General features: G+C 35.3%; 1 protein-coding gene across 1 annotated transcript; it reads left to right on the forward strand.

Annotated features, from left to right (window-relative positions):
* Window positions 1–9,232: 9,232 nt before the first annotated feature.
* Window positions 9,233–11,963, forward strand: LOC117626071 (putative Peroxidase 48). Its single transcript, XM_034357713.1, has 4 exons — window positions 9,233–9,609; window positions 10,305–10,502; window positions 10,848–11,013; window positions 11,158–11,963. Exons 1-4 carry the CDS (start codon window positions 9,268–9,270, stop codon window positions 11,712–11,714), a joined length of 1,263 nt encoding a protein of 420 aa, XP_034213604.1. The 5' UTR covers window positions 9,233–9,267; the 3' UTR covers window positions 11,715–11,963.
* Window positions 11,964–12,181: the final 218 nt, after the last annotated feature.

A 12,181-nucleotide genomic window follows, 5' to 3' on the forward strand; every position in this document is an offset into this window, starting at 1 on the left:
TTTATCCAAAACATAAGATTTTACCTTGACTAAGTTATGGTCAATCTTTAGAGGCTTTGTACGAACTGCAACTTAATCAATTGAAACACATTTTTCACAAGTAACGAAGGGGGAAAAATCAGACATGAGAATTCATGAACAAAAGGGTAAGTTCCTCTACCCAAATATGCATAAGACAATCAACTACCCAAGGTAACAACAACTCTAATAGCCACCACACTAAGGAAATGATACACAAAATACATCTATATGTGATAATTATAAAATGCAGGTCAACATCCAGACCAACAACTAATTTGTCAAAGTCATCATGATATGATGATAAGATATATAAATATAGTACAAGTTTAGACTAGCAGAAAGAATTAATGCAATCAATGATACATAAACAAATTAAACAAGAAGTGGAGAGGGGGGATTTGGACTTGTACTGATTCAGGTTGATGAATCAGGCATCTTCTGCTTCTTAAAACTACCAATATATCCAAATATAAAATTTGAAAGAAATTGTTTTAGAACATTGTTTTCAGTTAATTTCAACTAGGCAATTGTCTATCCACTGAAAGTGGAAGAGACAAGACAACTGCCTCACTCTCTTATACTCAAACCTTACAGATGGTCTCAAAATTGCATACTGCTTATAAAACATCGACAACTAGGGATGGGATTATATTTTTAAAACTACAAAAACATTCCCAATACATTAAGGATCCAGTTCAACAGCTGCAAATATCAAGTCTAATTGTACAAAACAAGAAGAGCCACGGGATTCACAATTTGTAATGAATGAAAGCAAACCAAGAGCAGTGCACTACATACCTATTTAAAGCACATCCACGAAGCCAATATGTAATATACGCACGAGTTACTTGCCATCAACCACTACATGGGCAATAGAATCCCCTGATGACCTAAACTGTAAACCAAAATTTAAAACTAGCTAGTAATTAAAACAATGATGACAAAATTACTTAGGTAAATTTTAAGTGCATATGTAAAACAATGATGCCTAGCTACGACTACTCTGCTTTCAATATATGTAAATTCTAATGTTCCATTATAACCAAAACCCACTTCTTAGTTTTGTTTTTCTTTTGAAAGATTAATTGGTTCCTGACTAAATCACCCCAAAACTAATGTCTTGTTAATTGATCCTTGGTTCCAAATATGTAGCATATGTTACAATTAATTAATTCAAATATGTAGCATATGTTATTGGATCCTTGGTTACATTTCATCCTTGGTTTTCAGTTTTTTCGTGCTTTATTCTCTACTTTATTCAAATAATTAGTCATGAAAATTATTAATCCGTATCCAATAACATTTTATAGGAACTGTTTCTTTCATCAGTCTCTAATAGCATTCTATAGAGACTGTTTTTATATCAGTCTCTAATAAAGAGTCCCTATAGAGCATTTTTCTAGTAGTGACATGTCGTTGAACATATATTCATTCTACTAAATAGATTTATGCCATAAATAACGAGTTGAAATCAATTCCTCAAAACGAAGTTTGTGATTTCGTCGATTTGCCTACGAAGGACGAGTTGTGTGTAAGGGTGTCTTCATGACTACATACAACTCCAATGACAATATAGACGGATATAAAGACACACTATTGACCAACGCTTTAACTAAGAAAGAATGCATATATTATAAAGTGATATTCTCACTTGTTTCTAAGAATGACTCACTTGGAATCATATAATGGTATTTGTAACTCATTATGAATTAGAGTTACATTGTATAGATGTGAAAGATAAAATATTATATGAGTGTTTAATAGAGAAGTCTGTATGAATGAACCATAGGACTTTTCTTTTATTAAAAGAAACACATGCTTTGTAACTGAAAAATTTATTTTATAAAATTAATAATTTAGCGATTATGGTATGTAAAGTTCAATAATGTAATATTTTTTTTAAAGCACTATTAATTGTTGTATGTGTCTCAAGGTTAGTGGGAGTAAGTCTATATTTCTCATTTTGGATGTTTATGCTATTTTGCTTGTTATATATTGGTCTTGGTTTTTATTGTTGAAACCATGAAGCTTTTCTCTAAGAACCTTGAATGAAATATATGGATGAGACAATTTTTGTGATTGGAATTGAAATATTCTAGAATGGATCACACGAATTGTTAAGTTTGTCTCATTAAGCATATATTATAAGTGTTCTAAAGACACATGATACGGAATAATGTTTATCCATTAATGTTGCTCCAATTCAGAAATGGGACAAGTTTAGCATTATGTAATGCCCATAAGAGTGAATTGGAACATTAAAAGCACAACGAGAATTCATTATGCATATATGGTTTGTTTTGAGGCCATAGTTGATGAATTAAAGTTGCAGGTTTTAATCTTAGGACTTGGTGTTTATGTTTTATTGCCATGCCGCTAAGAATTTATGTTGATAGCGCAATTGTCATTTTCTCCATGAATGACAAAGTTCTAAGAGTGCTAAACATAATGGAATTAAATACCTTGTTATTAAGGAAGTTCATAAATAAAGAGTGTCTATAAGGACAAAACTTATGCTTGCAAACCAAGTAAAAGGTTCTGACCAAAGACTAATAGTTATGTTGAGGGGACTGTTCTTGGTCATAAACCATGATAGTATTTATGATGTTGTGGTTTGAATGATGACAGTTTATTTGTTTTGACACTATGAGTTCAATAATTGAATATGTTTATGTTATATCCTGTTTTCCTTTAGATGTATACAGGAATGAGATTGAATGAATGATAACAGGAGTAGCCTCTGACAAAGACATTATTGGAATTTTATGATACTTGTCACTTATGATTAGGCAATTTGTTAATGTTGTGGTACATGGAAGGGATTATATCGCTTATTGATGAACAACCGCCATGATTCACATTAAACAATTGCTTAAATACGGTATTCATGTCTACCATATGAAAGTGAGGATTATTTTGAATGTATCACGCACCTAATGTTTATTTATTGAACTATAAAGTATATTTATCATATGAGCCAAGTGGGAGAATGTATGAATAACTTATTAATATTTTGTGTGGCCCATATGAAGTGACCGTTGTGATAAATAAATTGTTCAATTGGTTTAATAAATATTATTCAGAATAATTATATTGATCAAATAAAAAGAAGTAGTTTCCTATTTTATTACTGTGATGAGTGGTAATTGATTATGGGCTTCACTAGGAAATGGGTCCTCTCTCTGCCTATAATAGTGCACATACCCATCTTATGCGTACACTGATGAAAACACATATTTGGGTTTTCTAATGTGCAAAAGGCTAGAGAGAGAAACCTATTTCCTCTACACTAATGGCTCGCCTACAGATTGCTCAAGATAAATATCTTGATATGGTAGATGACTAATCATTCAAGGTACATATGTATTTTAAGTCTAATTGAATTTCCGCCTAACGCTATTGTGACAATCATAAAGTTCAAGATCTTGGGTCATGGATTGGGTCTTATGATTTTACCCAAGATTAAGTTTACAATTCCTTCTCAACAATTGATTTTCTCATATATCTGCATGTTATGTTATAATACCCTTCTATCGCTTCATTTTACACTTTCCACTTGTTTCTCCTCATGTTGGGGTTTTTTATTTTATTTTCTTATTTTCTTATTTTTTTTAAACAAGATGTAGGACAAATTTAAGAATCAAAGATTATATTGTTTCAAGTGTCAAGCTTAGGATTCATGATATGCTTGATTGGCGCATACATTCCATTATCCTTTTTATTTCATTGATCATTATCTTCAACACCTCAAGATGAGGACTTGCCGAGCTTAGGATTCATAATACGTCACACTCTAAAGACTAATTTATTTTCACAACACAAGACAGATGACCTTTTAGTAAGGTCACTTCCAAGGAAATGCAGGAAGAAAGGAACTTTCAGCGGTGGGAAGGTTTAGCATAAATTATAGTGTAAAAATAATTAAACAAACTAAACATTTTGTGTAGGGATTTGGGGGTAAAAGGAAGGACAAAAAGGAGGAATGGGCCAAAATCAAGTACCTAGATGATACTAAGACAAAATGAGGGCTAATTGTAGACCTAATGTTAGGGGTAAGCTTGAAGAGTTATTCTCCAAAGAAGAAATCTTACATAGACTTATATTTGCTTTTTCAAAGAAGACAGATTAACTAAAGATAGGAGATTGGGAACCAATAGGTCTAGTGACAAGCTTATGTAAGATTATTGCCAAGATTTTGGCATCAAAGTTAAGACAGGTTCTGGAGTGATATCATTTCAATGTTCATTTGTTAAAAGTAGACCAGATCTTGGATGCAATTTTGATGTCAAACGAGTTGATGGACGAGGTAAGAAATAAGAGTTTAATGGTGAGAATAAAGCTTGCGATAGCTTACTAGATGAGGTCCATATTTTAGGCTGGCTTGTGATTCACAAGAAGGTGCCTGTGATTTGATTTGGAGAAGACCAAGGTGTTGTTATGCTCCTTAATAGTGCATTGTGGGCAAGATGCAGGGGTAGAGAATTGATCATAATGTTGGAAATGTGTATCTCTGTGGGAATGGCTATGGAAGATGAAAGATATGAAAGGTTGCTTCAAGGCACATAAATGCTATCTTTCAAACTTTATTTCCCCCACAACTTGGGTGCAAAGAGATATGGAAATAAGTGTTATGGATTACAATAGTTGTGTTGTTTGTCAATGAGTTACACACTCGAAGACTAACCCAAACTCATTTTAGAATTGCCACACTATTAATGTCTAGAGGTTATCACTGCAGATTATAGTCTCTAGATGGTTTTTTCTTTATTAAATATGAAGGATGAGAGTTAAGATAGAAGTTGGATTAAATGTAAGTTATTTTTGCAAAGAATCCTCCTCTATTTGTAGAGGAGTTTGAGTCTTTTTTGAATTGATATAATTCTAATTCAATGAGGATACTTCTTTTCATATAAGAGTGTGTCTTTATGTTTAATTCATGTATCTAAAGTGTTTCTAACGTTCATACATGAGTTTCAAACATCTTTGCATCAAGAGAGTCATCTAACGACTCAAAAGGTACGTACAAAACACCCCATGCGACAAATCGACTGGTTGTTATCTTCTAGTAAGTTTCGAAGAAGCCACTACCCAAATCCGACATGTCATCTACTGTTTACGACCGATTGTTAGCTATTTTATTTAAAAAAACTCCAACAATCCTCCACAAGTTTTAAAATATGTTAAAACAAAACTTAAGTAAAACTTTTAAAGGTTTTGAAAACATGTATAGAAAAATTTCTTGAGTTATATCATTGAAATCCTTGTGCATAAACTAAGATGTCTTTTGGACTTAAATCTTAGGTTAGTGATAGAAGTTGGATTAAATGTAAGTTTTTTTGTAAAGAATCCTCCTTTTATTTATAGAGAAGTTTGAGTTTTTTCTGAATTGATATAACTCCAATTCAATGAGGGCATTTTTTTTCATGTAAGAGGTTGTCTTCATGTTTAATTCATGTATCTAAAGTGTTTCTAACGTTCATACATGATTCACAAACGTCTTGGCATCAAGAGGCTCATCCAACAACTCAAAAGGTACATGGAAAACACCCCATGCTACAAACCGACCGGTTGTTATCTTCTAGTAAGCTTCGAAGAAGCCGCAACCCAAATTCGACTGGTTGTCTACTGTTCATGGCTAGTCGTCCTCTGTTTCATTTCGAAAAGTTCCAACAATCCTCCACAATTTTCAAAATATGTCAAAACAAAACTTAAGTAAAACTCTTAAAATGTTTAGAAAAATTTATTGAGTAATTTCCTTGAAATCCTTGTGCAGAAACTAACATGTCTTTTGGACTTAAATCTTAGGTTAGTGAAAATACATGAAAGGTAATCAAGATGGTTAAGTAGAATTGCTTTGAACTTGTGATCTTATATGAGTAACCAGACATACATTCACATACAAATCTTTGAATCCCCTCATGTGTTTCAATTGACCGACACATGGATTGGCCTTGTCTCTATACCCACTTTCTTGAGTGCTTTAGAGACTAGTCCTAAGTCACATAGAAGGCAGCACCACCCTTAACACTCATACAGGTAAACATGTAGTAACCTTGTAACTAAATACTTTCAATTCTATATGGCAAACTAGTTGTGTTTGCTGTATTCGTGTCAACCCGCTTTTCTTAACGGGTTGACATAACACGACCTGTTAAGTTAATGGGTGGAAAATACCTGACACGAACACGACCCATTACAATTCTTGAATAATACTAAACAACACGTTAAGAATATATAAAATAAAATAAAAAAATAGATAAACTGAATGAAAAAAATGGTCAAACACAACTACTCTTGCTATGAGCGTCCCTTATATCTCCCTCCCCTAATTTCAAAAACCCATAACCACCACCACTCAAGAAAGGGCCTTTGGTCTCTGCCATTATAGATTTGCATTTCTCCATAACAAAAAATTCAAAGCTTGCCTCAGATATCTTGTCCAAAATAGTAGCATTTCCATGCCCTTAACGGGTTAACGTGGATTTGCAAATGACACTGACACGATCTGTTAGCTTAACTGATGTCTAACAGGTCCACCCGTTCTTAACCCGACTCGATAAGTCCAACCCGAATACTGATTTTTTCGTGTGAATTCATGTCGTGTTAGCGAATCGTGGACAATATTGCCAGGTCTACTTTCAATTTATGTTTATTAAGAGTCGTAACTCAACCTTTTTCCTACACTACAGTTACCAAACATTGTACCTTGGATATAAAATATATAAGTAGTGTTCTCATGTTCCTAGAACACTTAGTGCTTGCAACCACAATCATATGATGTATTTGGCTCATTGAACTCAAGGACTTGATGTTTCAAGTGCTGAGTTGAGTTTTCATCATTAGTGACTTTGTGAAATGGACTTTAATCCGATCCCTTGTGATGTCTTAGACACCATATCCCACATGAAAATCCTTTAGTTAACGAATCCGCCAAATTTTGACATGATCTTACAAAATTGATGGTTAGAACCCCATCACTTATCAGTTGACTCACATAACTGTGTCTTAGACCAACGTGTCTAGACTCTCTATTATATACTTGGCAATAAGCCTTTGATAGTATTGCTTGACTATCACAATATATAGAGATAAGAGGCATTAGCTTTGGCCATAATGGTATATCTATCATTAGATTTACAAGCCATTCTGCTTCTTTAGTACAAGAGGCTATAAGGCTACATGACTCAACTGCCATGGTGGAATCTGAAATGCATATATGTTTCTTTGAGCCCTAAGACATGGCACCTTCACCAAGTGTGAAAATCTAGCCATTTGTGGATTTATGATCTTCATAATCATTTATCCAATTGGCATCCGTATATCCTCCCAAAACTGTAGGATTTCCATTATACCAAATTCCTTAACATTAAGGTATTTTGATATTCTAGATTTTGCATTTCGATGTAATTGACTACGATTACTTGTAAACCTACTAAGTTTAAGAACTAGATTATAAGAATTTCTTCGTTGTGTTTACAACTTCTAAATCAGTTTCAAAGATTAACATATAATCTACGTATATGTTAATGATAATTCATTTTCCATTTTGAAACTTGCTATAAACGCACTTGTCTTAATCATATATTCGAAAACCATTGGAAACAATCACCTTATCAAACTTTTTTTGCCATTGTTTTGGTGCTTGTTTTAAAGCATATAATGATTTTATTAACTTACACACCTTGTGTTCTTGTGCAGGCATGACAAAACCCTCCGGTTGATGCATATAAATCTCTTTATCTTTATTCACTATTTAGGAATGTTGTTTTGACATCTATTTGATGAATTTCAAAGTAGTAAAGAGATGTTAAGGCTATGAGAACTCTTATGGTTGTTGTTCTAGCAACTGCAGCATATGTATCAAAATAATCTATGCCTTCCTTTTGTGTAAAGCCTTTGGAAACCATAGCGATGGAGGCACATTCAATTGAGGGGTTTGATGTACGGAGCATCGTTTCCCCAATCAACTTCATCTCTTTGTGTCCATGTAGCACTAATCGAGCACTTGTCCAGTTTCCATCAACGATCACACCGTTCCATCTTTTCATGTATAAATAGACTTTCCTTAGTGTCAATTAGAAGAACTACCACATTAGTTGCCTTTTCTATCTTTACTCTTCCTAACAAAATGGATTACAACCCTACTGATTCCATCCCTTCAGAGAATGACCTATCAACCTTCTTTGTAGTCTGATGCAGAATGACCTATCAACCTACTTGGAGGCAATTATTTCAATGTGCAATAAATTGTATATCAAGATTAAATGTGATGAGTTTGGGGTTGGGAAAGAAGCCGCAAGGATGGAGTTTGAACTTAAGTGAATCTAGGATTAGATTGGGATTGCAAGAGATTAATAAAAGTGACTGCTTCCATAGCGATGGGGGCACGTCATTTGAGGGGTTCGATGCAGAAGGTCTTATCAACCTGCTAGAAGCACTTATCAACCTGCTTGGAAGCACTTAGTTGTATGTGAAATAACTTGCATATCAAGGTTAAATGTGATGAGTTGGTAGCTGAGAAAGAACTTGTAAGGATGGAGTTTGAAATTAAGTGGATCCAGGATTTGATTGGGAATTGCAACATTAATTGAAAGTGATTGCTTCCATAGCGGTTGGGGGCAAGTCGTTTGAGGGGTTCGATCTATGAAGCATTGCTTCCCCAATCAAGTACTCCATCTCTTTGTGTTCACGTAGCATTGATCGTGCACTTGTCCAATTTCCATAAACAGTCACCTCGTTCTATCTTTTCATGTATAGATAGACTTCTGAACAGACGAACTCGTTATCTTAATCCCACTTTTATTCTTTCGCACTCGCACACACATTAGTATGACTTTAATCAAAATTAACTACGAAAAAATGCAACAGTAAACAACTTTGTAGTAAGACAATTTAAATTAAGCGTGTCCCATTTGAGCTATTTCATTTATTATTAATATTTTTGTATTAGTAATTCAATTTAAAATTAAAGAAAAATAAAATTTGTGTAATTGTGTCCCATGAAAATGAGCTAATCTTTATTTAAAACAAAATTTTCCCTTTAAAAAAATTGAAAGTACGGCCTTAAAAGAAATATCTCTGTAACTTTCCCAAGTCTGAGGGTTAAATTGAAAATATGCTAAACCCGAATTAACCAACTCCTCTTTAAAAACGGGTCCCAGCCCAAACGGAGAAACTCATTCAGTTATTCATTTCCCGCTCTCTCACACACTCCGAAGAAGAGCGAGCCAGAGAGAAAGAAAGAGGATGATGAGTGCAATGAAAGGGTGGGCCTTTGCTCTGGTGGTGATTTTCTCTGTGCTTCTGTCATGGAGCATCCCAAGAGGCGAGTCAGAGAGAGCCTTTCTCTCTTTCTCCTCCCATGAACCACTGGTCAAAGTGGTTTCTCTGGCGTCTGCGGATGGAGGCCAAGATTTCTTCATGGAGATGACAGATTCTGCTGCAACGAACATCGAGTACGATTTCTACCGAGATACATGCCCTGAAGCTGAGACCATTGTGAGGTCTACGATGGCTCAGATTTACTCCCAGCACAAGAATGTCTCTGCTCAGCTTCTGCGCCTCTTTTTCCATGATTGCTTCATTCAGGTATACCAAGATTCTTCTTTTCTTTATCTTTGAGGTTTTTTTTCTCAAATAGCTTTTGTGCTGATTACTCTGGGTCCTCTGCTTTTAATCTTGATTGTACTTTTCTGCATCTGTGTGGGTTTCCTGCTTCTAGTCTTGATGGTTCTTTTCTTCATCTATGAATGGCTTTTGTTTGGATTGCTCTGGGGTTTTCTGCTTTTAATCTTTGTGGTAATTTCCTTCATTCTTGTGGGGTTTTCTCAAATAGGATTTGATTGCTTTAGGTTTTCTGCTTTTAATCTTGGTCGTCCTTTTCTTCGCCTGTGTGGGTTTCTCAAATGGGTTTTGATTGCTCAGGGTATTGGAATCTGATTCTGATTATTCGGATTATTACCTTCAATTTGATGTTGTTATTGGGTTCTATGAATCTTGAAACTCTGGGTTGTTCTTTTATGGTTGGTTTTTAACACTTGAGAATCTGAAAATTCTTATCTGGGAATGTTAAACTACAATGCTATAAGATGATTTCGGCATGATATTTTTGAGTTCTTCTGAAATGGGTTTTCGTTTCTTTGAGTCTTTTGTCTCTAACCTTAGTTTCTGGCTTTTTAATCAAGCATGTATTGGCTCTAACCTTAGTTGGGCTATGATTACCTTACGTGGGTTTCTGTCTAATTCTATCTGTCTTTCTTAATGTTGTGGGGTTTTTGAATCAGGGTTGTGATGCTTCAGTCCTCTTGGATCACAGCAATGGGAATAAAAACCATTCCGTAGAGAAGCAGGCTGTGCCAAATAAGAACTTGAAGGGATTTGATAAAATTGATCAGATCAAGGAGGTGCTCGAAAATGTTTGTCCTGCAGCTGTATCTTGTGCTGACATACTTGCTCTTGCCACTAGAGATGGCGTTGTTCTGGTATGTTTTACTGCTCCTACGAGTCTTGACGTATTCTGTCCTGTTTTAATTTTCAGCGTTTGATCTTCTAAACAACCTCTAAGGCAAAAATTTCCAGTTTCTTCTCTTTCCATTCCATCTAATTACTATTAGAAAAAAGAACTACAAGAGAGAAGTAAGAAACCAAAACTGTCACACATTTACTTCTTCAACTTTTGGTGCTTGTGAATTAGTTAGCTGTTCACTAACTCTTTTGCTGGTAGTTCCTCATTATTTAAGTGGAAGAGCTACAGAGCACTTAACTGTATTATCTGACTGCTTGTTTCAGTATTCTTCTCTGAGTGTTTGTCCTATCTAAAATGACAGGCTGGTGGTCCCTTTTATCCACTTTTCACTGGTAGAAGAGATAGTGCCCGCTCCTATTATGATGAAGCCATGGCTGAGATTCCAAAACCTGATGATAATATCACTCAGACACTTCATCTGTTCTCACTGAGAGGTTTTACTGACAGAGAAACCGTCAGTCTTCTAGGTACTCAACTAACAAATTCTGTTCCTTCTTCTTTTTCATTTCTTTATGTTTTGAGCTGAAATAGATTAATCAGTCTTGACATATTCTTCCCTTCTGATTTTTTTTTTTTTTTTTGTTTTGTTTTGTTTTGTTTCATATCTGTAGGAGGGCACAACATTGGGAAGATTGGATGTGAGTTCATTCAGTCTCGCCTTCACAACTTCAAGGGGACAGGGAAACCAGACCCAACTGTTTCTCCTAGTTTCCTCAATGAGATGAGAGTTTTCTGTGAAGACAATGGTAACGAGAAGAGTAGCCAAGGATCACCCATGGCAGCTACCATGGCGTCTCCCATGGCATTCCCCACGGCAGGCCCCATGGCAGCACCCATGGCATCATCCCCAATGGCATCAAGGGGCATGAATGAGAAGCCTGCGCCGAGGGGGATGCCATACTTTCAGCAACTGTCATCATCTGTATCGTCTGGGGCAGGCTTTGACACTCATTACTACCAGAGCTTGTTGAGAGGCAGAGGACTTCTCTTTGCTGATCAGCAATTGATGGCTAATGAGAGGACAGCCAGATTGGTGAGAGCTTATGCTTCAGACGATGGATCAACCTTCCGGATGGACTTTGCCCGGGCAATGATGAAGATGTCTAACCTTAATGCACTCACTGGATCTCAAGGTCAGGTCCGATTAGAATGCACTCTAGCTGGCTAGCTAGTTCTTACCTGACAGAATCCGACCGGAGGCCATGATGGAGATTGAAGAAAATTTCTGTTGAAATATTTGTTCCCTCTGGTTGTACAGTAGAGAAACTTTTAGCCATGTTAGACCACATTCATTCCTTTAGCCATCTTTATTAGTCATGTTCATTTGTGAATGGTTAGGACCTGCAGATATATAGTAGAAAGCAAAGAAAGTTTAACTACAGAATGTTAATCCCCTTCCCGCCCATGTAGAGTTGAATTTTTCTGATTGTGAATAACTCAAGGACTAGTGTGATTGTTTTCTTTTTGCCATATACAAAATGGGATTTTCTTTTTTCTTTTTCTTTTTCAAAAATCCATGTCCATGTCCGAGACTTCATAATGATGGAACTCAACTATGGAGGCATTACAATCAGAACAAAATAACTTAAAAAACAAAAAAAGGAATCATTTTATTAACTCCAAATGATTACGTTT

This window comes from Prunus dulcis, chromosome 4, assembly GCF_902201215.1.
Source record: "Prunus dulcis chromosome 4, ALMONDv2, whole genome shotgun sequence".
Classification (NCBI taxonomy): Eukaryota; Viridiplantae; Streptophyta; class Magnoliopsida; order Rosales; family Rosaceae; genus Prunus; species Prunus dulcis.

Coding starts and splice junctions, on each gene's coding strand:
- LOC117626071 (XM_034357713.1), top strand. CDS start 9,268: ATGATGAGTGCAATGAAAGGGTGGGCCTTTGCTCTGGTGGTGATTTTC. Junction 9,610..10,304: donor TCCATGATTGCTTCATTCAG/GTATACCAAGAT, acceptor TTTTTGAATCAG/GGTTGTGATGCTTCAGTCCT. Junction 11,014..11,157: donor AGAAACCGTCAGTCTTCTAG/GTACTCAACTAA, acceptor TCATATCTGTAG/GAGGGCACAACATTGGGAAG.